The 27,713-nt window shown below is 59.2% G+C and overlaps 1 protein-coding gene across 2 annotated transcripts; it reads right to left on the bottom strand.

Annotated features, from left to right (window-relative positions):
* Window positions 1-5,651: 5,651 nt before the first annotated feature.
* On the bottom strand, window positions 5,652-27,223 carry HNF1B (HNF1 homeobox B). Of its 2 annotated transcripts, none has more exons than XM_054287378.1 (9): window positions 26,886-27,223; window positions 22,314-22,513; window positions 20,848-21,034; window positions 20,152-20,393; window positions 12,424-12,584; window positions 9,453-9,585; window positions 9,163-9,354; window positions 8,671-8,789; window positions 5,652-5,672 (listed from the first exon to the last, which is right to left on the bottom strand). In XM_054287378.1, the coding sequence occupies exons 1-9, from the start codon at window positions 27,221-27,223 to the stop codon at window positions 5,652-5,654; spliced, it is 1,593 nt and encodes a 530-aa protein (XP_054143353.1). The 2 variants fall into 2 exon arrangements, with proteins under 2 accessions (XP_054143353.1, XP_054143352.1); XM_054287377.1 differs by having other exon boundaries at window positions 20,848-21,112.
* Window positions 27,224-27,713: the final 490 nt, after the last annotated feature.

Consider the following 27,713-nt stretch of genomic DNA (forward strand, 5'->3'; position numbering starts at 1 on the left):
ATGCCCCCACACCCTGCCCTGCTCCATCACCCTCCCTGCATGCCCACGAGAGTCAGTTTGTGTGGCAGGGATTGTTTTGCGGAGAAAAGACGAAACCTTCACCTAATTCAAAATGGATTTTTACTCTGTCTCAGGATGCAGGACAGCGTGCCCTGTGCTCCATCACCCTCCCTGCATGCCCACGAGAGTCAATTAGCCCGGCTGAGCACACTGCTGACCTCTGGCCCCTGCTGTGTGCCCCGATCCATTAGCAGGCCCCCAGCCCTCAGCTCTCAGTATGAATTGATGTAGCATCCATTCTCTTGCAGCACAGAAACATGCGTCCTCATTCAGCTGTCCATTTCCACTTTCTGTTCCTTTGTGCTGCCCTCCTGTTCCCTGTGTTGCTAACCTGGTCACCACTTCTTGACCCCACGTCCCCGTCCCTCCCAAGGGTGTTGTAATCCCAACCACTACCAAAAAACTTTTACTTTTCCCCCCTTTACTCACATCTTGTTTAGCGAAAAATGGTTTCCAGCAGTGTGGGAGCTTTGATCCCCTATTCAAGAAATCCTTGCAATGTTTTTTTAAAGACTTTCTTTCTAAGGCAAATGAATTCTTCATAAAGGGGGAAATGGTGTGCTGGTTGGGCTCTGTTCATCTGAGGAAGACAAATGATCTGTTTTATTACTTGAAAAGCAAAACAGTTGAGTGTGTAGATTTGTGATTTATCTGTAATTAAGAATCCATTTGAGCAGCATATTAATTACAGAGAGGAGGATTCGTTTTGCTGAGTAGAAAAGTAAAATCAAACTTCCTTGAATTAGAAGACAGCGTAAAACGCCTGAGGCTTTGGTTTTCCGTGGCTCTGCATCACGCCTACACTGGGAGAGGACAACTCTGGGGCACATTTGAGTTTTTAGACTTTTAAATTTCCTCTCTGGGTCAGAGAAATAAAGTGCAGGGGCTCAGAGACCTCTCCCTGCGGGTGCTGGTGGCACCCCCAGCGCTGCCGTTCTGCTCTGGGCTGCAGCAGGGGAAAGGATGCTGCAGGATTCACCGATCCCCGGCTGCTGCTGGTTCAGGACTGCAAACTGTCCCAGAGCTGTTCCTGGCTCACCCCATCACACCTGGTGATGGACAGGTGCAGCTCTGCTGCGGGCACATCACGGGCAGGGCAGCGATGGGCGCTGGGATCAGCGCCTGGCACAGGAAGCGCTCGGGCTGCGGGTCCTGCCCCGGGCACAGCCCAGCCCGGTCCCGCCCGGGCTCCCACAGTCCAACCTGGCACAGCCCGATCCCGCACAGTGTGGCCCAGCACGGCCTGGCACAGCCCAATCCCGCACAGTCCAGCCTGGCACGGCCCGGCCCAGCACGGCCTGGCACAGCCCAATCCCGCACAGTCCAGCCTGGCACGGCCCGGCCCAGCACGGCCTGGCACAGCCCAATCCTGCACGGTCCGGCCCCTCATGGCCCGGCATAGCTCTGCCTTCCACAGTCCAGCCTGGCACGGCCCGGCCCAGCACGGCCTGGCACAGCCCAACCCTGCACGGTCCGGCCTGGCACGGCCCGGCCCCTCACGGCCCGGCATAGCTCTGCCTTCCACAGTCCAGCCTGGCACGGCCCGGCCCAGCACGGCCTGGCACAGCCCAACCCTGCACGGTCCGGCCTGGCACGGCCCGGCCCCTCACGGCCCGGCATAGCTCTGCCTTCCACAGTCCAGCCTGGCACGGCCCGGCCCAGCACGGCCTGGCACAGCCCAACCCTGCACGGTCCGGCCTGGCACGGCCCGGCCCCTCACGGCCCGGCATAGCTCGGCCTTCCACAGTCCAGCCTGGCACGGCGCAGCCCTGCACGGCCCCGCTGTCGCTGCCCTTGCCACGGGCACTCCCGCCCAGCCGGGCACCGGGCACCGGCCGGACTGGCAGAACAGGTCCGGAGCGGCCGCGTGTGTGTGTGTGTGTGTGTGTGTGTGTGTGTGTGTGTGAGCCGCAGCCTTGTGCAACCAAGAGACACCGAGAGAGGGTTCACAGCCCATGAAACAGCTGAGCTGCCACCGTTCCGGTGTCCCCAGAGCCGGTCTGTGCCCTCCAGGCCAGCCGGACACCACAGGGGTGACCTGGGACCCCCTGAGCACTCCAGTGTTTGCTGCTGGCCCGAGTGGGCCCAGCCAGCACCAGCTGCTCACCTGGCAGCTGAACCCCAGCACAGCCAGGTGGGCACAGCACCGGGCTGCTGTCACCCCCCTGGGGACAGGGACAGGCACCAGGCCCCCAGACTCAGCCCTGGACAGGTTTCCCTGGCTCTGTTCCTCCCACAGTCATGAAAATGCTGAAGCCTCGTGACAGCCCGTGGATCCTCACGTGCAAGGAATTCCCTTATTTGAACTGTAAAATAATCACCCGAGCCTGTAAAAAATTGTTTTGGTCATAAACGAACTTTGTCATGGCTCTGCTGTGTCTTTGCCCCATAACAGCTGCATCAGACACAAACACCACGTGCCCCACAGCAACAGGAGGAAAGATGTATCCTGCAGGAGCTTCATTTGACATGACACGGCATTTCCCAGCCATTTAATGAGGCACCGGGGCACCTGTGGGAGCAAACACCCCACCCCGGGCTTCTCCGGGCAAGGTGAGGTCCAGGGACAGCCCCAGCCCCAGCCCAGCTGCTGCAGAGGCTGCTCTCAAGAGTTTTGTGTGATATTTGCCACCCAGAAAGGTTTCCTCAGGCTGATTTTTAACTCAAAACCAGAGGACGTTTCTCCGCACGCAGGAATGAGCAGCACCCTCAGCAACCTGTCCTGATTCCCCCTTCCCAGGGGTGGGAAGGGACAGCAGAGTCCCTTTCTGTTCAGCAGCTCCAGAAACCCACACCTCTGGGGAAATTACCTGTTATTAATCATTTGTTCTACTCACATTATAGACTTTATCCTGTCTGCCTCATCACACCGTGCTCTGGGAGCCACCTGCTCCATCTGTGCCTTCATTTGTGCCGTTTTCCCCCCTTGTTTTTTGGCTCTGTCCCCTCTCCCTTCACCACATCCCTCTGTGGTGGGGTCAATTCTCAAAGCCTCCTTTTCCCAAGGTTTTCACTTACCTTCCTTGCAGAGCAGCACTGACCCTGGATTATTTCCCAAAGGGTTTTCCACACCCCAAGCTCCATCCTTTCATTCTGTGACTCTCTTACAGCTGGTGCAGAAATCAATTCCCAAAAGGCTCAGCTGCAGCAGGTCCAGTGCCTCCCTCTCCCACCTGGATTGTCCATTCCTCCCTCTGCAGGGCCACTCCAGCCTGGATTTGCAGCAGCCAGGAAAGCCCCACATTATTTGCCATTAACTCCACAGAGGTCCCACCCTTTCCCAGTGCTGTGCTCAGAGTCACTCAGCTCTGTTAGCTCTTCACAAGCAAGGCCCTCCAAGAGCTCTCCAGCCCCTGGAGCACACCCTGCCACCACCTCCCCCTGGGGCTCAGCATGCCCAGCGCACAGGGCTTGCCTTTGGCACTCCCCTCCTGATTTCCTGACTGGTTTGCTCAGCTAAAGGGCTGTCAAAGGAGCAGGGAATGAGGGAGCACTGCTGGGACAAGGGCAGCATCATTAGGGGGTGAGGGTGGCTCTGCCCACCTCCAAAAGCCTCCTGGCTGACACCTGGGGTGCACAGGAAACCCTGGACATGCAGGGGGGTGTAAATTAAATGATCATTGCAAGGGACAGCAGCAGGGACGTGCCACCAGCCCGTGTCCCCTCAGCCCCACCTCTGCCAAACCACCACGCGTGGTCACTGGGGAGCTCACAGACCACACAGCAGCAAGGGCTCAGAAAAAATGGTGTTTAATTATGGTATACATTAAATTAAATGTAATTCTGAGTATTGGTCTCCAAATTCCTGATGACATTCACCAGTGGGCAGCTCCTGTCAGTGCCAGCCAGGGTGAGGGTCCCACTGTGAGTCAAAGAGCTTTTCTCAGCCCAAAGAGAGCACCCAGTGCTGTCCTTAGCTTGGCTGTCTGTCCATGGGCACCTCTGCTGCTGCCCACCTCTCGAAATCCCTCTCAGCAGTTGGCACATGCCACAGAGTTCATGGAAAATCAGCACAGCTGGGGAGCACGAGATCCATTTACAGAGGGGAGCAGGTACAGAGCAGCTCATGTCTCACAGAGGGCAGACGATGCCTTTAACACTTCCATGGCTTTGGGAGGTTGTGGTGTGTGTGCTGAGGGGCTGGGCATGCCCTCCCCACAGAGCTGGGGTCATTCACAAGCTGCAGATGTTCCTGCAGGGCTTCCCATGCAGGAGCTGGTGCCAGCCGAGACAGGGCAGCAGCTGGAGCGTCCACACCACAGCCCATGTTCCATCCATCCATCTGTCCATCCATCCATCCATCCATCCATCCATCCATCCATCCATCAATCCAGGGCACCATGAGGACCAGAGCACCCTGTGCACTAAGGGTGGAGCCAACAAGGTTCATCATCACCTGCTGAAGGTGGAAAGAAGCCACCTGTGCTGGCCATTCACTGGGCAGGAGATGAGGCAGTGATTGGGCACCCAACCCCTCCTGTGCCCTGGGGGAGGAGAAAAGGGAGAGTCTCTGATCCCATCTGGGGCAGATCCCATCAGAATTCCGTGTGGCCTCATTCACTCTGTGCTGCAAATGCTCCAGGCTCTCCTGGAAGCTGCTGACACATGCCAGTACCTGGGTGTGCTCCCCAGGCTGCTGAGTCCTTCCCCAGCCACCAGAGCCCCCTCAGAGCCCCCAAAAGCAGGGAAATGCATTGAGATTAATTCATATCACAGCTGTCCCCACATGGATCATCCAGGTCCTGCCAGGGCTCTGCTCAGCGCGCCCTGTGCCCTTCCTTCACGTGGGATGTCACCGTGCAGGGGACACTGTCTGTCTGTCTGTCTGTCTGTCCTGCACAGCAGAGCCCAGTGCTGCCTGACCAGGGTCCTTGCCAGCCCCAGGACTGCAATCAACTCATTTAAAGGAAAAAGAGAAATACAAAACCAAAACCATCCTCAGCTCTGACCTTTACCATAAAAAAACAAAACAAAACAAAACAAAACAAAACAAAAAAAAAGAAAAGAAAGAGACAAAATGAAGATATTCAGGATCAATATATACAGATGGGGGAATTGCACTTAATTACAGTAGTTTACATCCATTGGACAAAATTTACTTCTTTTTTATATAAATCTCTATGTATAGGAGTGGGAGGGGGGAGGATGGAGCAGACTGTACCTATATTTACAGTTCAATTGGCTCAGTTCAACAACACGTGCAGTTCCTCCCTCCGAACGCCAAGTAACAGACCCGGTCCCTCTCAGTCCGAGCGGAGGAGTACAACTCAAACATGATCCATCTTCCCCTTCTGCCAGCTCCCAGCACAGCCCGCGCCTCGTTCCTCGGGAGAGCCTCTCGCAAGGCAAACACTTCAGCAAAACAATCCCCAAGACGCGTCTTGGAAACACTGCGCGGAGGGATGGAGAGGCAGGGCCGGGAGAGCCCCGGGAGAGCCCCGGGAGCCCCGGGAGCCCCGGGAGCCCCGGGCCCGGCTCCGTGTCGGGCTCCTGGCTCGCTGCTGGGCGCTGCTCCGGCAGGCGGCTCCCGGCGGGATGGTGAGGAAAAGGAGATCCCGTTGCTGTGTGCAAAAGCAGCGAGGCGTGGAGCATCACCAGGCTTGCAGGGGACACTGCAGGGAGGGAGAGCGGCACAGTGAGCGGCGCCGGCAGGAGGAGGCAGCAACACAAAGCATTCGGAGGCATCGCCTCCTGCATCACCTCCTGCATCCCTGCATCGCCTCCTGCATCACTCCTGCATCACCTCCTGTATCCCTGATCCCCTCCTGCATCACCTCCTGATCACCTCCTGCATCCCTGCATCACCTCCTGCATTCCTGCATCACCTCCTGTATCCCTGCATCACTCCTGCATCACTCCTGCATCACCTCCTGCATCACCTCCTGATCACCTCCTGCACCCCTGCATCACCTCCTGCATCCCTGCATCACTCCTGCATCACTCCTGCATCACTCCTGCATCACCTCCTGCATCACCTCCTGATTACCTCCTGCATCCCTGCATCACCCCCTGCATCCCCTCCTGCATCCCTGTATCACCTCCTGTATCCCTGATCCCCTCCTGCATCACCTTCTGATCACCTCCTGCATCCCTGCATCACCTCCTGTATCCCTGATCCCCTCCTGCATCCCTGCATCACCTCCTGTATCCCTGATCCCCTCCTGCATCCCTGCATCACCTCCTGTATCCCCTCCTGCCCTGCTCTGTGACCACCTTGGTGCTGCCCTGCTCAGCCCCCAGCCCTCCCTGGCACCCTTATGGGGGAGCCAGTGAGAAAATACTTTCTTGGCCAGCTATTGCCACCCCTCCCAAAAATAATAACGCCGAAAAAGGTCCTGTTTGTGCCCAGGCTGTGCCAGGAGTCCTGTTTGTGCCCGGGAGCAGCCAGGCGTGAGGCTGAGCTCGGCTGGGGTGGGAGCAGCACCAGGTGCTCATCCCCGGCAGCGCTCCCATCTCCAGGGACAGAGCCCCCCGTGCCACATCCATCCCACTGCAGGGCCCCCTCCCCATCCCTGCCCATCCCGGGGGTCCCCGGGGGGGCCCGGCAGGGGCGGGGTGACCTCGCACAGCAAACATCATCAGGCGCAGATAAGGAGACGCCAGGAGGCTCCCGTGACATGTCATTAGGGACTGGCCCTGGCTATCAGGTGTTTGCCAACGTCATAAACGCCGTGCCTCGGCCCCGAGCGTTGTCAAAGGAACAGAGAGGTATTTGCCCCTTCCAGGTCTAACAGCAGCATCTGATAAGGGAGCTGGGGGTGAGCAGGGACCTCCCTCCTGCTCCGTTCCCCTGGCAGGACCTGGAGCAGCCATCCCCACCACAGAACAGGTTTGGGGGTCTGGTGGGGGCTCCCTGCCTTATGCTGAGGCAAAGTGTGGAGGAGCCAGGGCACAGCCCCTGGTAGCCCCAGTCAATGATAGAAACCCAAATCACCAAAAATATTCAGGTATTTGAGCAATTTGGGTGGTGAGCTGCCTTTATGATCCCCCTACACTGCATCTGTCACACTCCATTCACCTCTGGCTGATGAAACTGCTGACCACCACGAAAGAAATCCATGCCCAAAGATAAATTTTCCAGCAGTAGCTTGGGCACAGAATGGTTGGTAGGAAATAGACCCTGTGGGCTGGGAGGGTTTGCTGATGGACACAGCTCACATCCTGCCTGGTGCTTGCAGGATCTTTATCATGTATTGGGGTAACGGGGGTGGGTGCAGGTGAAGGGTCCTGGCCCCATATCCCTCCTGCATCACCTCTGGCTGATGAAACTGCTGACCACCAAGAAGGAAACCCATGCCCAAAGATAAATTTTTCCAGCTGTAGCTTGGGCCCAGAACGGTTGGTGGGAAAAGAGGTTCTGGGGGCTGGGAGGACACAGCTCACATCCTGCCTGGGGCTTGCAGGATGTTTATCATGTATTGGGGTAACGGGGGTGGGTGAAGGGTCCTGGCCCCATGTCCCTCCCGAGCCCTGCTGGAATGAAGCGCAGGAAGGCGATGGAGGCAGAGCCCCGGCGTGGTCAGGGTAGGCTGATCGCAGGGCCCCGGGCAGCAGGGGATGGCCGGGCTCCATCTCGCTGCCAGGGACATTTCCTGTGTCCCGGGGCTGCCGCATCAAAGGCAGCAGAGCTCGATTAATCAGGGGCAGTTCGGGCTGAGCGCGCAGCAGATGGGCCGATAACGCCGCACGCAGGAAATGGAGCTGGGGGCGGCCGTGCCTGAGCGCTCACCCTGGGACTGCCCCGAGTGGGATCCCCCGGGGCAGCCGTTCCTGACCCCTCCCCAAGCGCCCCAAACCCCCCGGGTGCCCCCTTTGCAGCCCCTTCCTCCGCCCCTGCCAAGCATCCCGCAGCGGTGCTGGGGGGTCTCTCAGCAATCCCACGCTGTATTTACTCTGTGGTCATTGCAGACATTTTTTCCCTGTCCCCTGTCAAACCTCGGGAAGAAAAGTTTATCTGAATGCAAGTTCAAGGCTCTCTCTTATTTATCTAGCGATCAATAAGGGCCACATATTTCCCACAGTCCCCAGAGCTGGCTCTCAGAAAGGGACCATTGTCTCAGGAAAACCTCAAACACCTGATTTGAACCAGGATAAGTCCGGCCTTACACCTGCAGTGGGCAGATGATAAAGGTTTATGGGCTGGGGGAGGCTGGGCAGCCTTGGACTCCACTTGACTCCAGCCAGGGTTGGTCCCCTGGATGTGGGCAGCAGAACCTGCTTGGTTCTGCCTCCTCAGCCCCAGCAGGATGCTCCACTCCCAGGGATGAGCAGGGCCTGCCTGGTACCACCAAAACCACCCAAATCCCTTCCCACCACTGCAGGCAGGTGTTCTGGAGCCAAAACCACCCAAATCCCATCCCACCACTGCAGGCAGGTGTTCTGGAGCCAAAACCACCCAAATCCCATCCCACCACTGCAGGCAGGTGTTCTGGAGCCCATGAAGGGGCTGCAGTGGGGTTCCCATCCTCAGCTCCCCCCAGGAGCACAGCACAGGCAGCAGGATGGGGTCTGTGCTACTCCCCCCTCCAGCCCCACATGCAGAGGGGGTAAAGCTGCCCCCCAGGCTCACAGCCCACCCTGTGCCCCCGCAGCCAGCCCTGTGGGCATTACCTGCTTGCTGGAGGACATGTTGGTGAGCGTGCTGATGCTGCTGGTGTCCGTCACCACCATGGCCGAGGGGAAGCGCGAGGTGTGCGAGTACTGGGGGGGCTCCTGCTTGTGTGTGTACACTGTGGGCACAAGGGAACAAGTCAGGGAAAAGCCACCCCAACCCTTGCCACGGCATGTCCAGGAATGGGAACGGGCAGCAGGGAATGGGGATGGGATCAAACAAGCCAAGGAAAGAACCCAGCACTTCCCTCCAAGCCACTGCATCCTCAGGCAGCAGCAGCTCAGCCCCAGAAAGCCGTGGGGACTGAGGGGCTGTGGCTGGACCAGAGGGAGGAAGGGATGAGGCAGGATGTGACCAGCCTCCTCTGCTGGGCATCCATGGGCTGGAGCCACGAGAGGGGCAGCAGCCAAGGGCAGAGCAGCAGGAGGAGAACACAAGCTCATTTCCCATGTGAATGCATGCAGGGCCCCTTGCAGCTCCCCAGGCCTTACTGTGTGAGTTCTGCAGCTGGGTGACGGTGGCCATGAAGGGCTGCTGTGCCATGTGGCCCGGGGACTGCTGCATCAGGGGCTGCTGGTGCGGGCTGTGCAGCTGCTGGGAGAACTGCACGGGCTGCAGGGCCGCCAGGCTGCCCGCCACGCTGTTGATGACGGGGACGCTCTGGGCCTGCGAGGTGTTCAGACCTGGGAGCAGGGAGAGAGCAGAGCGGGGCGTCAGCAGGGGCAGCAGGGCCACCCTGCCAGGGCAGGGCAGGGCACCAGGGGGGCTGGGGGGCACTTACTCTGAGCGATGGCCATGACCCCCGAGAGCGGCGTCATGATGAGGTTCTGCGACTGCTGCGCGTTGTGGTGGGACAGGCCGTGGATGTTGGTCAGGGTGCTCACCGGGGGCAGCCCGCCCCCCGACACTGAGATCTGCGGGGCAGGACGGGCACAGTCAGCACAGACCCCTGCTCCCCTCCATGGGGATATGGGGGGCATTAGCACAGCCCCCTCCTGCCCTCCATGGGGGCATCAGCACAGCCCCCTCCTGCTCTCCATGGGGATATGGGGGGCATTAGCAGAGCCCCATCCTGCTCTCCATGGGGACCATCAGCAGAGCCCCCTCCTCCTCCCCTCCATGGGGACATGGGGGGCAGCAGCACAGCCGCCTCCTCCTCTCATGGGGCATGGGGACATCAGCACAGCCCCCTTCTCCTCCCCTCCATGGAGACATGGGCTATCAGCAGAGCCCCCTCCCCAGAGAGGAGCAGCTGCAGTCCTGCTGAACTTCACCCCAGACAGCCCCCGCTGCCTGCAGCACCTCAGCTTGGTGTCAATGTACAGCAGAGCAGCATTGGGAAAGGCTCTGCTGGCACTGGCCTCCAGCTGCACTGGAGCATGGCACTGGAACACAGCACATCCCAAACCCTGGCTGCTCTGTACCCCGAGTCCAAGCTCCAGCCCCGGGGACAGCTGAGGGCTCTCAGCACTCATTAACTCCTAACCATCCTTATGAGACTCGGCCATCCTGCTTGCAGGGGAAAGTGGGACCTATAAACTCAGGGAAGTGGAGAAAAGTGACAGGAGGAAGGTTAAAAGGGCCTGGTGGTGATGATCTTAGTCACCAGCCTGGCAGGATACTGGTGAGACAGGGCGGGTGTGCGCAGCCAGAGCCAGTGCTGGGGTTTCGGGCCAAAGTTTAGGGATCACACAAAGGCACTTGGCATGTGCTGCCAGCACTGGGGCTGCTCCCCAGGACGTGTGAGTGCCTCATTTCTTTAATTGCTGCCCCTTCCCCTAATTCCTGCTGTTAGCCCTCCTGCACAGGGTGACCCCAGTCCCAGCCCAGAGCCATCCCTGCAGCCCTTCAGGTGACATTTCTGGACACCGGTGCCGAGCACCTTGTTTATTTTGCACATGTGAGCTGGAGATAGCAATTGAAACAAATCCATCAATAAATTCCACAGCCTGGGAGTGACTCACGTTTCCTGATCGGGTATTTTCCACTTTCCAAGTGCCTCCAAGGCCGGGTTACAGCACACTCGGCTGCACAAGCCAAACAGCTCCCGGCAGGCACACGCTGCAGCCCTGCTCCTCTCACGGGCTGTTTGGCCCCAGAGCACTGCACCTGCACTGGGCAGGATGGAAAAGACCCTCGGGGCACTGGGCCCTCAGGGCAGACCCCCTGGCACTGACACAGCCCAGGCAAACACCGGAGCAGGAAAGAGTGAGCCACGAGGGATTTCAGCGCTGCTCTTTCCTGAGAGATGCAGCAACTTCCTTGGCAGCTCCTCGTTTCATGTGGGGCAGTAAAGGCACATGTTTACTTACTAGAAACCACAGCCTACAGCATGTTTCTATTAAATCACTGGCAAGCACCAGCTAGCCCTGCCTGGAGATCAGAGATAAGCTGGCAGAGCCAGGGTCCCCACGGCTGGGCAGCGTCTGTGCCTTGGGGAGAGCTCTTCTGCTGCACTTCACTGAGCGCCTTTCTCAGTTTAACCTGCTCCCTTTCCTCCTGCCGTGCTGCCCAGCCCCTTCTGGGGGTCTCTGCCCAGTCCCAGGAGCTGGCAGGGCGTGCTGGCATTGCCTGGTGCTCGGGGACCCCCACCCTGGGCATGCAGTGCTGCTGCCTTTGTCCCTGAGTCATTTTATGGCTTCCAGGCTGAGGGTTATGAGGCTCAACACGCCCTGGGCTGAGCTGGGCGTGCTGGGGCAGAGGCAGTGGGCTGGGGTGTCTGTCTGCAGGGTCCCCCCAGCGTGGCAGGGCACGTTTGGCTTGGCAGGGTGAGTGCCAGAGCAGGGGGGCTGCACAGAGACCCTCCCCTGCCAGGGGGAATGGCACAGTGAAACGGTGCCATAGTGAGAGAGGGCACAGTGAGCCCCTCCGCGGGCACCCAGCCTCACCGGGGCACCCACAGCATGGCCCAGCAGGGACAGCCCTCTGAAAATGGAAGTGAAAACCGGGCAGGAACCGGCTTGGCCCCGTCACCCAGTGCCATGTTTGACTTTCGATTTCAGCCGGAAAAAAACTCCCGGAAAAGCAGCAGCTGCAGGCAAAGCCCTGCCACGCGGCTCCAGGGACGGGCTGTGCTCGGCTATCACACCCATCCCGTGCTGGCCTGAGCCTCTGTCCCCCTCCTTGTCCTCCTGCACCCCTCCTTGTCCTGTTCCTTCACCCACCCTGCGGGGGCTTTGCCCCAGGAAGGGGCACCCCGAGTGCCATGGCCCTGCAGCAGCAGCATGGGGACATGTCCAGCAGCACAGGGATGCTGTGTCCCCATCCCCACCAGGGATGCTGATGTCCCATCTCCGTTCCTGCCATGCTGACACTGACAGCCCTGCCCAGCAGAGCCCCATGGCAAACGGGATGGGGAGAGGCAGGAGCTGTGGGGCCAGACCAGGAAGGTCCCTGCTCGGGATTTTTTTTATCAGCTTCAGGATACTTTTCCTGAAGCCTTCCCAAACTCAGGAGGGCTTCAGGAGAAGTAATGAATGAGTATTTTATCGATACCATGTCATGGGCAGGGGAAAGCAAACAGAGATCCACCCAGCCTGCAATCAATGAGCCGGCTCTGGCAGATGCAGCTGGAGCACACCGTGTGTCCCACCGCCTCGGAGGTGGGGACAGCGGCACCCCGGGCCCCCACAATGCCCCATTGTTCAGCCGGGCCTGTGTGAAACCCGGGGAAAGCTCTGTTTGCTCTGCCCCTGGGCCCTCTTATCTTATCAGCGCCGCCGCCGCCGCCACAATGGGCCAGGTGTACTCACCATTTTCCCTTCGGGAGACAGCAGAGCGTGGCCCGGGTCCAGGCTGGCCGGGGAGACCTGCTGCAGCACAGCCTGGCTCGTGGTGACCATGGCAGCGCCGCCGTGGTGGCTGATGGCGCCCGAGGACACGGCCTCGCCACCCGCCTGGCTGTACCTGACCCCTGAAACACACACAGGGCTGGTGTCACCTATGGGCACCTCACAGGTGTGCCCTGGCTGTACCTGACCCCTGAAACACACACAGGGCTGGTGTCACCCATGGGCACCTCACAGGTGTGCCCTGGCTGTACCTGACCCCTGAAACACACACAGGGCTGGTGTCACCTATGGGGAACACACAGGTGTGCCCTGGCTGTACCTGACCCCTGAAACACACACAGGGCTGGTGTCACCTATGGGGAACACACAGGTGTGCCCTGGCTGTACCTGACCCCTGAAACACACACAGGGCTGGTGTCACCTATGGGGAACACACAGGTGTGCCCTGGCTGTACCTGACCCCTGAAACACACACAGGGCTGGTGTCACCCATGGGCACCTCACAGGTGTGCCCTGGCTGTACCTGACCCCTGAAACACACACAGGGCTGGTGTCACCTATGGGGAACACACAGGTGTGCCCTGGCTGTACCTGACCCCTGAAACACACACAGGGCTGGTGTCACCTATGGGGAACACACAGGTGTGCCCTGGCTGTACCTGACCCCTGAAACACACGTATGGGGCTGGCATCACCCATGGGCACCTCACAGGTGTGCCCTGGCTGTACCTGACCCCTGAAACACACACGGGGGGCTGGTGTCATCCATGGGCACTACAGAGCGGTGCCAGGTGTGCCCTGGCCGTACCTGACCCCTGCAACACACACACGTAGCTGCAGTGAGCCAGAGGGACCAGACACCCCCCAGCCCCCAGAGCAGACCCCAGCCCTCCCCTGCCCTCAGGGAAATCTGTCCCCAGCACAGGTCTCCCACATAAATGTATTTAATTTGGCCGAAGCACCCCACACTGATAGCCAGATGATCAGCCATGTGCCATGGAAAGGCATCCACAGATCACAAATAATTAACTGAGGAAAACCCAGGGCAAACAAAAGTGTCTTTTACAGGGCTGCCCTGACAGCTAGGGTGAAAAGCCATTTGTTAGGAGGAAAAACCACTGGTTAGGAGGAGCCCAGCCCCGTGCTCCCAGCCAGATTCACTGAACTGCTCTGGGATGGAAGTGGTGGAGGATGGACAGACAGACAAACCAGGGCTCTCCTGGGGGAAAATCCCATGGTGGCAAAGCCGCCTTGCCATCCTGCCCAAGGACACTGGGGACAGCTCCTCAGAGTGCCCATCCCTGGGGCTGGCTCGTGAAAGACGCTCTAAGGACAACTCTAAAATTCATCTCTGAACCAAGGAAAAGCAAAGAAACCAGAACTGGAGTCCAGGAGCTCTCCCCAGCTCCAAAACCAAGCGCAGAGCCTCCACCCAAACCACACCACAGCCACTCTGCAATCACCCTGAATTTCCCCCATCAGCTGGTCAAACACGACCCACAGATAGGAATCTGCTCGATGTCTGGCTCCTGATGATTTCCCAGCAAACCCCTTTATCCCTGATAATAAAAGAATGTCCTCTGGCAGGTGGATATTGGCCCGAGTGGACGTCCCAGGCGCGAGCAGGGTAAACATTTAAACATTGCCCAACCCGGGCACTGTCACACACATTCCCATTCCCGTTCCATTCCCATTCCCGTTCCATTCCCGTTCCCATTCCCGTTCCCGTTCCCATTCCTGCAGAGGGTGCACTGCGGGCCACATCCCGCTGTGGAACAATGGCAGGGAGATAAAACAAAGCCCTTTCTTCTGGCCGTGATCTGAGAGATAGACCCGGGGCAGACGGCTCCTCTCGCCGGGGAAATCAGAGTTTCTGCTGTCTTCAGGCTCCTCTGGGCTCAGCCAAACAACAAAAAAGTGCATTTTAAATGCAAAATCATGCCCTATCCAGCCCAGGGGGTGGTACTTCGTGAGCCAAGCCACCCAAAGCTGTGAAGCTGGCTTGAAAACACACAGGAGGGTGGCTAAATGCTGATTCTGAAGCTCTTCCTTGCAGCCCCGAGGACGAGCCTTTGATTGTTTGAGGAACAATAACCAGCGCCGAGATCCCCAGATAGGCTGAGGACTGAGATTTTGGGCCTCCAGATAAAACCACTGCAGGCTCTGTGTGTTGATGAAGAGTCCTGATGAGGATTAGCTCTCCCCAGGAGAGCCAGGCTGGGCTCTGGGGCTGGTGACAGCAGTGCCACTGTCCTGCCCCACCAGGGACCCGCTCAGAACCACTTGCAGGGCAGGCAGAATCCTCCTGCAGGGCTCATTTTGGGAAGCGTCCACCCTCACTGGGCTGTCCCCATCCCCAAAATGGGAGGAATGTTATTATTATTCCCCCATCCCCAAAATGGGAGGAGTGTTATTATTATTATTATTCCCCCATCCCCACAATGGAAGGGGGAGTTATTATTATTATTATTCCCCCCTCCCCACAATGGGAGGGGTTTTATTATTATTCCCCATCCCCACAATGGAAGGGGGGTTATTATTATTATTATTCCCCATCCCCACAATGGGAGGAGTGTTGTTATTATTACTTTTATTTCCCCATCCCCACAATGGCAGTGTTATCATTAATATTCCCCATCCCCACAATGGGAGGAGTGTTATTATTTACGTGTCCCCAGGGCTGGGCTGCATTTGGGCAGATCACATCATTCACATCAGGGATATGAATGCCACCACAAGGCATTGCTGCTGCTGTCACTGCTGGGACCCAGGGAGCTCCCTGGGGATGGGGGTGCCTTTCCTCTGAGCTCCCAGGGCTCCCTCCATCACTGAGGGCTGGGGTGCAGCCCTGCCCTGGCAGCACAGCCCTGGGAGCTCCCCAGAGGGCCGGGGTGAATGCAGGGGCAGGGTTACAGCTGTGAGCACCAGGAATGAAGGATTCCTCCAGAGCTCTGGCATCCAGGCTTTATGGGCTGGGCCCAGACAGCCATCAGGGCCCAGCACAAGGGTTCTCCTGCTGCTCTGCTGTGCCGCCGCAGCTGGAGGCAGCCCTTGTGCAAAGGGATTTATTCCCCCTCAGTCTGCTCCCTCAGGAGCGGAGCCGGGATGGGGTCACAGGAATGGGTCTGCCCGTGGAGCCTGCCCTCCTCAAGGCTTTATTTTTAACTGGAGCTACAGCCATAACATAAAAGTGTGTTTATGGGACGGGCCATTGTGTGGGCCCTGAGCTGCACAGGCTGTGAAATGTTTTACTGCCCTCCCCTGCCCCAGCAGGGTCTGGCTCCATAGCCTGAACCCTGCTCCAGCCATGGATGGGGGCAGCAGTGACAGCCCCAGGGCAGGGGCCCTGCGCACCCACACACACCCCGGCGCCTCCTGACTGCTCTGGGTGCCACACTCACCCTCCTGGCTCAGCTTTGGGGGCTTTTGGGGTGTGGAGGGAGTTTGGGGCAAGGATCGGTCTCTTTATCACTCTCATCACAGCCTTGTGCCTTTCCTCAGAATACACCTTTGGCAGGCACCAGCAGGGAAGCAGTTTGGTTCTGCTTTGCTTTAAGTCATGTTTGATATTAATATTTGGTTCTGCTTTGCTTTAAGTCATGTTTGATATTATTAAATTGCGTGTATTTAAAAAGCCCCTCATTGTACTTGGTCATTCCCATGCAGTGAGAGCCCTGCTGCCACCGTGCCACAGCACATCCCAACTGTGCCTGCCCCTTCTCCCAGCTCCAGGCTTCTGCCCAGACCTTCACCGATGTCCTGCACATCACCAGCAATGCCAAACCCCAAAACAGACCCCAAAAATTTACTGGTGGTCTGGTGGTGGAGGGGATGCAGCTCTGGCTCTGCCCGATCCTCCAGGATGCAGCCAGCAGCACGGGCCAGGGTGTGAAAATGCAGTGAGAAAAGCAAAGTGTAACTTTTGGGGACATGCTGGAGACAGTGATGCTTCACCCACTGACACTATGGACAGCCAGGTCACTGTGGGACAACTTCACCCTCCCAAAATTCAGGTCCAGGCAGCACTGAGGGCACCTCTGATTTTTTGGGCTGCCACTCAAATTGTCCCTAAAGTGTTAATCTCGCTCAGTTACAGAGGTGCATAGTTTATATCCATTATAAACCCGTTTATGGGGACTAGACCCTCCCATTTCGCTGCTGTCATAAAGTTCTAATTACCCCCATAAAGCAGGGAAAAGCTCCTAACAGTGCACTGTACCCAGCCAGCCCCACAATGTCCCTGACAGTAAAATATTACAGCCACTGCCACGGGGTCCCAGTGAGAGACAGCACCCCCAGAACACGGGGAGGGAGCCAGGTGCAAACCAGGGTACCCCAGAGCCAGGAACAAACCAGGGAACCCCAGAGCCAGGAACAAACCAGGTACCCCAGAGCCAGGGTTTGCTGATGGGCTCTTCTTGTAAAGGGAAGTTAAAGCCTTTCAACTGCCCTTTGGGTGTTAGGAAGAATCTCAGGGGTGGCACTGGGTTATTTTTATGTTTATCTCCAGCTGCGGAGATAGCTAAATGTGTGTATATATATATATATATATATATATATGTAATGCATTTAAATATAGAGATATCTAAATTTATATATATATAAGTAATGCATTTTAATATTATATATTTTATATATATAAGTAATGCATTTTAATTTATATACCTATATATATATATGTAATTCATTTTAATATATATCTATATACACATATATATGTAAATAAATGTGATTGCTCAGATACTGATCTGCTACTCTAATGCTTGCAGAGCAGGGATGGATGGACGGATGGATGGATGGATGGATGGAGGGATGGATGGATGGATGGATGGATGGACGGATGGATGGATGGATGGATGGATGGATGGATGGATGGATGGATGACACCCTGAGCCCCACGGGTGTGCAGCCCCCCAGACAGGCTGGAGATGATGCTGTGCCCCCCAGACAGGCTGCAGGGATGCTGTGCCCCCCACCCTGGGGCCCTTTGTATGCAGGGCGGGCTCGGGGCCGGGCGGTGCTTCCCCTAATCTCATCAATGCCCCGATTGTCTTCGGGGCTCTTGAAGATAAAAATGGCATAAGCCAGAGTCTGCCATGGCACCGAGATAAAGCCCCGAGTGACCTTCAAATCAAACAGGGAACCAAGATCGCTGATAAAACCCAGAGGAAGGGAAAAGTCCAGCCTCGGAGAGGAGCCTCCGAGATAGAAAGGCTTTAAGTATTTACCTGCAAATAGTTAAAACCCACAGCTCGAGGCCTGACAGATGGGTCCCCGAGAAGAGGCCGGGGGATGTTTGACTTTTACGGCTCCCATCCCTGCCCCGCTGCCATCCCGCCCTTTGCCAGACCCCATTGATGTCCCAAGGAGGGGTGACCCCCTTTGTGCAGGGGCACAGGGAGCTCTGAGCAGTCCCAGAGCTGCAGCCCCACTGTTTCCGAGGCGGGCAGGGGGACAGGGACACTGTCCCAGGCTGTCATTAAGCTGTTAAGGCATTGAGCGGCCCAGACGCCGCCACCTCGGGGCAAGGACAGTTCAAATCCCAGCATGGGCAGCCACCATGGGGTCAGCCGGGTGTGCCCCACCGGGAGGGCATCCCAAACATGCCCCGGAGGGGTTACAGCAGGGATGGACCCGGGGGTGGTTTGGGAACATCTGGGATACAGCTTGGTCCAAGCGCCCTGAAGCAATCACAGCTGAGCTCCATCCCAGCCTGCTGCCCCCAGAATCAGCCCTAAAACCCCACGGTGTCCTGGAGCAATCAAATCAGCCCTAAAACCTCACAGTGTCCTGGAGCAACCACAGCTGAGCTCCATCCCTGCCTGTTCCCCCCAAAATCAGCCCTAAAACCCCACGGTGTTCCTTGCCGTGCCCATCTTCCCCTCCTCAGGACGGATCCCAGCCCCAGAGGAATCCCCACAGCCGAGCCCTGCTGACCCCTCCGGAGGGGCCGTGCTCCGCAGCCATCGCTCCTGCCCCACTGAAAGCCCCTGGGCCCGGGCTGTCAGCGGCCCTACAAGAGCCCCATAGGCACGGCCGGCCCCTGCTGGCCCCGCTCCGACGGCCGAAGAAAGCCGGGGGCTTAGGGGCCCTCCAGCGCCGAGATAAATGCCCGCGGTCCCCGTAATTGCTGTCCCCTGCCCGAAGGACACAAAGGCTCTCGGGGGTGCCCCATGTGCGCTGCCAGGCCGGGGGCACATCAAAGGCAGCGGGCTCCGTTCAAAGCCCCGCCGTAATTGTCGATTAAGCATGCACGGGGGACACGCCGTGACAATGCGGGGCTGCATGCTGGTGGGGCATTGTGAGCCCCGCCGCGACACCGAAAACAGCTGATGCTGCTGACAATGCGCTTGTAGGGCACCTTGTAAGCAATCAGCCGCTGACAGCAGGGCAAACGTCCCGCCCGTCCCGGCCATTGTGCGGGGCATTCCTGGGGCAGGGTCACATCTTGGTCACCGCTGGCCGCTCCCCGGGATGCTGCCGGTTCCTCCGGGGCCGGGAGCGGCGCACGGGCATCCCCGGTACCGCTTGGGGCTGCCAACACCGAGAGCCGGTGTGCAGGAGCATCCCTGGTACCCTGCCCTTCCTTCCCATGGGGACTGTCCGCAGCACGGGCTCCGTCGGGTTTGCCTTGTGCCGAGCTGGGTGTGTGTCACACCAGGCTGGGGCATTTCCACAGCTGGGTGTGTGTCACACCAGGCTGGGGCATTGCCAGGGCTCTGTGTGTGTCACACCAGGCTGGGGCATTTCCACAGCTGGGTGTGTGTCACACCAGGCTGGGGCATTGCCATAGCTGAGTGTGGGTTACACCAGGCAGGGGCATTTCCACAGCTGGGTCTGTGTCACACCAGGCTGGGGCATTGCCAGGGCTGGCTCCAGCCTCCCCAGCCGGGGCTGTGTCCGAGGGGACACGGGGCAGTGGGGATGCTGAGCCCCCATCACCGAGCCCCCTGTGCCCATAGCAGGCTGCAGGTCAGGGACAATGGGGATTGTTCTCCCAACAATGCCTCTCGTCCCTGCCCGGTGTGCAGTCCCCGGTGTGCAGCCCCCTCCCCACAGCGTTATCTCCTACTCAATCCCCCGAGGACTCTGCTCAGCTCTGCCCAACCCTGGGCCCAGCAGGGCCGGACTTTGGGGTGTGAGGAGGAGGAGGAGGGGTCACCCTGCAGCCCCGGCAGCTTTCTTCATCCTCCTCGCTCCGCTGTGGCACGGGGATGCTGCAGAGCCATGAAGCCAGCCCTGCAGCGGGGCCAGGACACGCTGCCACCCCTTCCCTCTGCATTGCCTGTGCACCCCCAGAGCCAGGGCTCCCCAGTGGGTTACACCCATGGACTGGCCCTGGCACAACGCTGTGCAACCCCAGAGCCAGGGCTCCCCAGTGGCTACACACCATGAGCTGGCACTGCCACACCACGGCAGGCACGGGGCAGCTCCTCCTGCCCTGCTGGGCACAGCCTCTCCCTGCCCAGCCGAGCCCACACGGAACTGAGCTGCCGTGAGTCAAACCGATCGAGCAAACACTGATTTATCCCGGCACGGCGGAAACCCAGCCCTCAGCATGCGGCCACAACGCTGCGGTGACAGCACGAGCTGCCCTCCATCCCCGTGGGGACCAGGCTGAGCATCCTCCCCCTGCACACACAGCACCCCAAACTCTGCCGTCCCCCCGGCACCCTGGGCAAGGCTCACCTGGCATTTTGCTGGGCGGGGAGGCGCTGGGCTGGTTGTGGTGGGGGGAGCCGTGGGACAGCAGCAGGTTCATGCTGTGCGGGGGCTGGCCCGAGCTGTAGGCATCCATGGCCAGTTTCTGGCGGAACGCCTCCTCCTTGCGCCGGTTGGCAAACCAGTTGTACACCCGCACCTCCGTCACCAGGTTGGAGCCCAGCCCGTGCGCCTTGGAGGGGGACACTCCTCGCTGCAGACACTCGGCCCTGCAGGGCAAGGGACACGTGTGAGCAAGGGGGCTGCTGGGGGCAAGCAGGGGCCCTAGGACACCACAAATCTGGGGGGTTTCAGCCCTTCCTGCACGCCCACCCAGCCATGCTGTAAACACCATCCCCGCTCCCTCTGACAATGCTGCAGCATCCCTGTGGTACCCCCTGTACCATCCCTGCAGCATCCCCATCTCACCCTGCCCAAGCACGGAGCTCACTCTGCCCCAGACATCACCCAGAGGGGGAAAGCATGGCAAGGAGAGGCCTGGCAGCTCGGCAAAGCTGTGCCATGAGCCAAGAGCCAGGGTGGTGAGCCTGGAGCACGGCATTTCCCATGGCATCTCCTGCAGCATCTCCTGCAGCATCTCCTGCAGCATCTCCCGTGGTTTTCAGAAGGAAGGCTGAGGCTGTGGGCAGGGGAGGCAGCCCAGGTGCGTGGGGCAGCCATTACCTGTTGCACTCCTCCACCAGGCTCTCCCTCTCCTCCTTGCTGGGGTTCTTCTGGCGCTCGTAGGCTTGGTACAAGATTTGCTGGGAGGCCGGCCCCCACTTGAACCGATTGCGCCGCATCTTCTTGCTGGGCGTTTCGGAGCAGGCGTCGTCGAGCTGGGCAGCCCCCTGGTTCTGCTGATTGAACTCTGGAAAGAGAAACAGCAGCTGATCCTGACTGCCTTTGTCTGTCATATTTCCACAACCCTGGACTGCCTGGTTGAACTCTGAAAGAGAAAGGAGCAGACGTGAGCTGGCCTGCGGCCACCGTCCCGCGCCGGGGGTCCCCCCGTGTCCCCTGCCCAGCACCCCGAGCCCAGGGCAGCCTTTGGAGCCGGCCAGGTGCCCCCTGCCACCCACCCCGGCAAGGGAAGGGAAGGGAAGGGGCCAGCCTGCTGCCACCCCTGTTTAATGGGGAGGCATGAGCAGGGCACGCTATGGCCATGCATATTCATGGGCAGGGCCCTGCCAGCCCGCGCTTGTTTCGGGAGGATTTTTCCAGCGGGACGGCTGCAGAGCCCCCCGAGAGGGAGCCCCAGATCTGTGCTCAGCCACAGCTCCCTCCCAGTCCCCTCCCAGCGCGGTGGGACCCGTGCCCGGGGCGGGCAGCACCAGAGGTGACCTTCGGCGGCCGCCCCAGCCCCGGCACTTGTCACCGCGGCAGTAAAGGGAGATTAATGGGAGGGTTTTATTATTCCCAGTTTTGCAGGGGAATTCTCCCTCTTTTTATAATGGCTTTTCCCCCCGTGCCGGGGGGGAAGCACAGGGCAAGGCTGGAGCAGGCTCTGTTTGCTCTAACGTCTCAAGGTGTGTTTTCAGAGCAATGGTATTTGGTGCTAAACCCTTCTCTGCACTTCCCCTCTGCTGGATGTTGCATCCTTCTGGAAGAGGGAGGCAGAGCCCTTTCCTGAGGGGTGCCAGTGCCACTCAGGGCTGCTTTGGGAGCTACGGGACAGATCCCAGGGCAGGGAAGAATGGGAGAGGAGCACGAAGGAATAGTCTGTGTGCTTGGTTAAAATAATCCGTATTTAAACAGCACAGACTGCCCCAAACCCTGCAACTCAGGGAGTTTTAATTTTCTATCTCTACATTTTTTGCACTTTGTTGAAAAAAATGAGCAGCCTGAAAAATAACAAGGAAAAGTGCAAAGATGGGAAATGCACTAATTGTGAGCCATCATTGATTGCTTTCCCAGCTCTGACAAACACAAATGCCCAGAAATTCAGCCGTGTGGATGAGCTGGGGGGAACCTTGCCACCCAGAGCGGCTCTCGCCCACTTTTCCTGCACCTTAAATTTATTTTACTTGGAAAACTGCTTTGGGGAGGCGGTGTCTGGGGTTGGTGCTGGTGCCCCGGGCAGGACAGGGACACGGGGACCCCCATTCCCCCCATTTTCCCCCATTTCCCCCATTCCCACAGGTACTTACGGCGGAGGATCTCCCGCTGCTTGCGGACGTACCACGTGTACAGGGCAGCTCTCTTCTGGGTCTTCATGGGGGTGCCCTTGTTGAGGTGCTGGGACAGGTGGGACTGGTTGAGGCCGGTGACATCCACCACCTCCCTCTGGGGGATGTTGTGCTGCTGCATGTAGCCCTTGATCATCTTCGCTGCCCGCCACGGGTCCTCGCTGCGGGCAGGGAAACCAAGGGTTAATACCTGCTGCCAGGGGAAAGCCCCCAGGATTTGCTTCTCCCCATAATGGAAACCTTTCATTACTCTTATTGTTAATTATTATTATTATTATTAAAACTGTTTCAGAAGGACACAAGTTCCTTGCAGTGTATGTTTTTCCCAAAGCCCCCAAAAGAGCCCTGTCCCAGCCCAGGGTGGCGGGATGGGATGGGAGCTCACAGCATCACTGTGTGATCACAGCCCGGCTGTTCCCCCAGAGAGCACCCCAGTGTCCTGATGGGGCACACCAAGGTGCCATCAATGCCAGCAAAGCTCCTCCAGGCCCTCCAAGGAGAAGCACAGCCCGTCCATGAGCTGCTGCCCTCGCGTTCGGCGTGATTTCCCTGTGGAAGATCCGCACGGGCAGTGGGACGCGCACATGGATGGGCATGGGGAGCCCATCCTGCTGTGCTCATGAAGAAGGAGGAGTGCTGGGGATGCTTTTCCTGCCCTGCTCAGGGTGCAGCCCCTGCACTGTGCCCATACCCCCGCGGGCAGGGACCCTGCCCTGCCACCGAACCCACCGCACTTGCTGTGCAGCTTCTTCCTTCCATTCCCACAGGGAAAATTATCTAAAAATCTCAATATCCCCTTAAAAAGGACCCTATTCCCTCGCTCCCACAGCTGTGCATGCACTGACCGTACGCAAAAGGCTGAGAAGCCAAGGTCACACCAGGCACACAAACCCTGAACGCAAAACCGAAACCAAACCCCAGAAAATTTTGAGTCACTCCTGATTATTCTTAAACACTTGAATTTGGCTCCTGTAGGGCCCAGGTGGAAATGACTCTTCTCTAAATCACACTACTTTACTGTCCGCTGATTCAGTCGGCTGATTAGAGTCAATTTATTTTAGAAAAAATAAAATTACGAAAATTAGCTGAAAATCCAAATGCTGTCCGTGGTCTTTAGCTCTATCAGTGTGTGCCCGGTGTGACAGCAGAGGAAAAGGCCAAAACACCTGTGCTGTCCACGACCCCAGGGTTTATTCTGGGCTAAAAGGGAGCGCTTTCAGCACCGAAAAATCAGTGTGAGCCCAGAGCTGGTCACAGTCCTGCACTCAAATAATGCGATGCCCCAACACCGCGCTTGGAACGTCCAACTGCTTTCCCAATTCATCACCTACTTTGGATCCTTCACCTTGTCAAGTGAAGGAAAAAAAAAAAAAAAAAAAGCCCAACAAGTAAATTTCTTACTTTTATTCCTGAATGCAGCTTGAAAACAAAGCTGGTTGGATCCACGGCAAAACACCGGAGCAGAGCCAAGCTGGGCTTTGTCAGCCCGGGAAGGAGCCACGGAGCCTTCCCGGAGCTGCTGAGCCCAAAGCTGCAGCCCCAGGCAGGGAACCCCGCTGGTTTGGGGGTCCTGTCCGTGGGATGGCTCCCACAAAAAGTGGGGAGTGAGGAGAAGGATGTGGAGGAAATGTCCTGCCCAGGAGAACCAGGTAAAGCTGCTGTGCCCCAGCGAGGGGCTCGGGCAGACCTCTGTCACCAGCAGTCCATGTCACCCAACTGATCCCACTAATTACTGATTAATAACGAGTTAATGAAACAGAGCTCATTATCATTTCCAAGAGAGGTTTGGTTCGCAACCGAGCCCAGGGCAGCGTTTGCTCAGAGTGAAACCGAGAGTCAGTGAATGTGAATCAGAGCACGCTTGGAAAATGTCAAATGAGGGGCTCGGGTCTACACAGGAGATTTGGAAATCCACATAAAATTTGGCAACATTTTGGCTGGAAAAATATCTGAGAATTAGTAAAAAAAGTCCTGGAGTTTCCCTCCATTTAATTATTTTTAAAAAGGCTTCACCTTGACATTTCCAATGTGTTTCACACTTACACTTTCAAAACAATTACTCAGGTCTTAATTTCTGAGCAGTGATTTTTCCTTTATGAATCAACTTGACCGTATTCAAAAGGGTTAAACAACCTGAAACCAAACCCAAACATTTTGTTTCATGTTAAACAAAATGTTTGGACTTGACCCAAAATGAAACGTTTGAGTGTTTGTTTGGCCTCTTTTTTTTTTTCTTTCTTTTTTGGTAACCTAAAAAGCCAGAGAGGAAAACCTTTTGAGCCAACACCAGCCCTTATTCTCTGATTCTGTCACCAAAATGAAATAAAACAAACATTAATTGTCCAATCTTCAACAGGAGTTTACTTACAAACAAAACCAAAACCCCGACCCAACCCCGGAGTGCTTTCTAATACTGGAAAACCAGTTTACAGCCCTGGCTCCATGGTCCTTCTCACCAGAACCATGGAAAGGTGTTTTTCTTGCACAAAATTAGCCCCACAAAGCCTGGCTGCCAATGCTGCCCGAGAAAAAGCCATTATTTCCCCATTCAGCCTCACACACAGGCGGGGGCAAAGCCTGTTCCTCTTCCCAGCGATTCCCAGACCAGCTCGCCCATTTTGTCAGCCTCAGAACCAGGTAAATGCACTCCACATCCTCGGAGAAATATGCCAAGAATTTATAGAGATGGATTATGAGCCCAGCTCCCTGCAGAACTGCCGTCCTGCCCAGCATCTCCCCGCACCCCAGGCTGTGCCTGCGCTCCCCACACATCTCGGGTGGCTCTGCTGGGTCCCCGGGGATGGTGGCCCTTGCAAAGTCCCCCAGCCCACGGGTGGGATCTGGGGTTTATTATTTCCCTGAGTGAGGTGTGGGTGAGCCCTGCAGGTGGATGGGGCACGGAGGGAGCTGCGGGGTGTCTGTCCAGAGCTGAGCTCTCCGTGGGTCACCCCACAGCTCCCACCACGCCATGGGTGGGCAGCAAAGCCCAGACCCCGATCCCAGAGAGCCGCAGGGCTCCTGAGCAGCCCCGGGATGTGGGCACAGCCCGGGCTGAGCCTGCCCTGGGTCGGGACACCGGGGGAATGGGAGAAGAGGGGCTCGGCCCCAGCAGGGCTGCGGTCGGTGTCTCCCGCCGCCCTCGCTGCTCCCTCTCCAAGTACAAAGGCCTCTCTCAGAGCAAACACGAGCTCCTTGCAAAGGCTCCTCAGGGACATGTGCCCGCTCTTGTTTGCACCCGAGGCAAACTTTGCTCAGAAACACCTGTGGGAGCACGGGGACCCCGGGGCTCAGCACCCCGGGCACCGCGGGTGGATGTGGCCAGCAAGGGGACACTGGGGACAGGCGGGAGCACCCCGGGGTGCCGGGCAGGAGGGCTGGGAGCCCATCGGGAGAGGCCCGCGGTGGATCCTCCCTCGCAGGAGCCCCCTCGGCACCCGAAGGGTCTGGTCTGGGCATGGGTGGCACTGCCCGGTCCCCAACGGGCACCTGCCGGTACCGGGGCGGGACTGGAGCGCGACTGCCGAGATCCCGGGGGAAGAGTCGGGGCCGTCCCCGGGCTCTGCGGGCTGGCGGAGGGCACGGGCACACACAGCGGGCACACACGGCGGGCACACACGGCGGGCAGCACCGGGCACACAGGGCCGGCAGCACCGGGCACACAGGGCCGGCAGCACCGGGGCCGCGCTCCGGGCACACAGGGCCGGCAGCACCGGGGCCGCGCTCGGGTCACCGCGCTGGGCATCGCGACAGGCAAGGGCACGGCAGCGCCCGGTGTCCCCACACGGACAGAGCCCGAGCTGTGCCCGCCGCACTCGGGGCCGGCCCGCGGGGCTCCCACCTGCTCACACCGGCGCCGCTTCCCCGGGGCTCCGGAGCGGGCTCGGTGCCGCTCCCACGGGCCGGAGCAGCGCTGCCCGCCGAGCCCGGGGCTGCCCCTTTCGGCCCGGCCCGGCTCGGTTCGGTTCGGAGCGGAGCCGCATCTCGGGATGGGCCGGAGCGGAGCCGCCGCCGTCGGGGTTCCCTCCTCCTTCCCCGCTCCCGGTCCGCTTTACAACCCCGGCAATGAATAACCTGCCGGCCCGATCGCCCTGATCGCGGCCTTTTGTGTATCTTTCTGTTGATGATTTATAGAAATAAATTAATAACGCCCCGGGCTCCACGTGGTGCGGTTTACGTTTGAGCCGCCGGCGCGGACGGACGGAGCCGGCGGCCGGTCCGAGCCCCTCCGCTACCGGGGACGGGCAGCCCCGACGGGACGGGGGGGACGCGGCCGCCGGGCCCGGCTTCCCCCTGCCCGCTCCGCTCCGCTCCGCCGCGGGGTCCGGACAGGGAGCGCCGGGAGCCCCGGGAGCCGCCACCGGGACCGACCGCGGGGCGGGCGGGGAGCCCCGGGAGCCGCCACGGGCGGGACACGGCGAGCGGGGAGCGCCGGGAGCCCGCAGCGGGCCCGGCACAGCGGAGCGAGCCCCGGCAGCGCGGTGGGGCCGCGGCCGTCGGGCCGAGCCCCGCGGGCGGATCCGGCGGTGCCGGTACCTGATCATCCTCTCCACCTCCGCCCGCTGCTCCACGGCCTCCTCCGTGTTGAGCGACTGCAGCTCGCGGAGGATCTGCGGCGTGTCAAAGTCGTCGCCGTCCTCGGAGCCCTCGTCGCCCGAGAGCTTGCCCTTGCCGTGCCCGTTGGCCAGCGGCGGCAGCGCGGCCCGGCCGTCGGGGGGCCCGCCCGGAGACAGCGGCAGGCTCTCCAGCTTGACGCCGAAGCCGGCGGCGGGCACCATGTCCTCCAGGGCGCGGATCAGCCCCTCCTTGGTGGCGCCGGAGCTGAGCAGGGCGCCCAGCAGCTCCCGTTGCAGGGCGCTCAGCTGGGACACCATCCTCCCCGCTCCCGCCGCTCCGCTCGCCGCGCTGCTCCCGCTCCGCCCCGGCCGCGGCTGCTGCGGGCCGCGGGCCGCGCTCTACCGAGCCATGACCGCCACCATAAGGCATTATACCTTATGCAAATCAGCGCCAAAGCCTCTCCTCCGGCCCCCGCCCCGGCCCGGCACGGCTCGGCCCGGCCCTTAGCGCCCGCCGGGGCGGACTTTGCCTCGCGGCCCGCGGGAGGCCCCGGGGGAGCGGCGGGGGCAGCGCCGGGCGGGACGGCGTGCACGGGCACGGGCACGGCACGGCACGGCGCGGCACGGCACGGCGCGGCACGGCACGGCACGGCACGGCACAGAACGGCACAGAACGGCATGGCGCGGCGGCTCCGAGCGCCCCAGAGCCGCCGTCGGGGGTCCCGGGGCCGGGAGCGCCCCGGGAAGGGAGCGCCGCCCTCTGCCCGCGCCCCCCGGGCCGAGCCGGGACCCGCGGCGGGTTCGGCTC

This window comes from Melozone crissalis, unplaced genomic scaffold (assembly GCF_028551555.1).
Source record: "Melozone crissalis strain CALT ecotype California unplaced genomic scaffold, PUWL_Pcris_2 ptg000057l_1, whole genome shotgun sequence".
NCBI lineage: Eukaryota > Metazoa > Chordata > Aves > Passeriformes > Passerellidae > Melozone > Melozone crissalis.

Coding starts and splice junctions, on each gene's coding strand:
- HNF1B (XM_054287377.1), bottom strand. CDS start 27,223: ATGGTGTCCCAGCTGAGCGCCCTGCAACGGGAGCTGCTGGGCGCCCTG. Junction 9,586..12,423: donor TGTCTCCCGAAGGGAAAATG/GTGAGTACACCT, acceptor CCTGCCCCGCAG/ATCTCAGTGTCGGGGGGCGG. Junction 5,673..8,670: donor ACATGTCCTCCAGCAAGCAG/GTAATGCCCACA, acceptor CCCTCCCTGCAG/TGTCCCCTGCAAGCCTGGTG.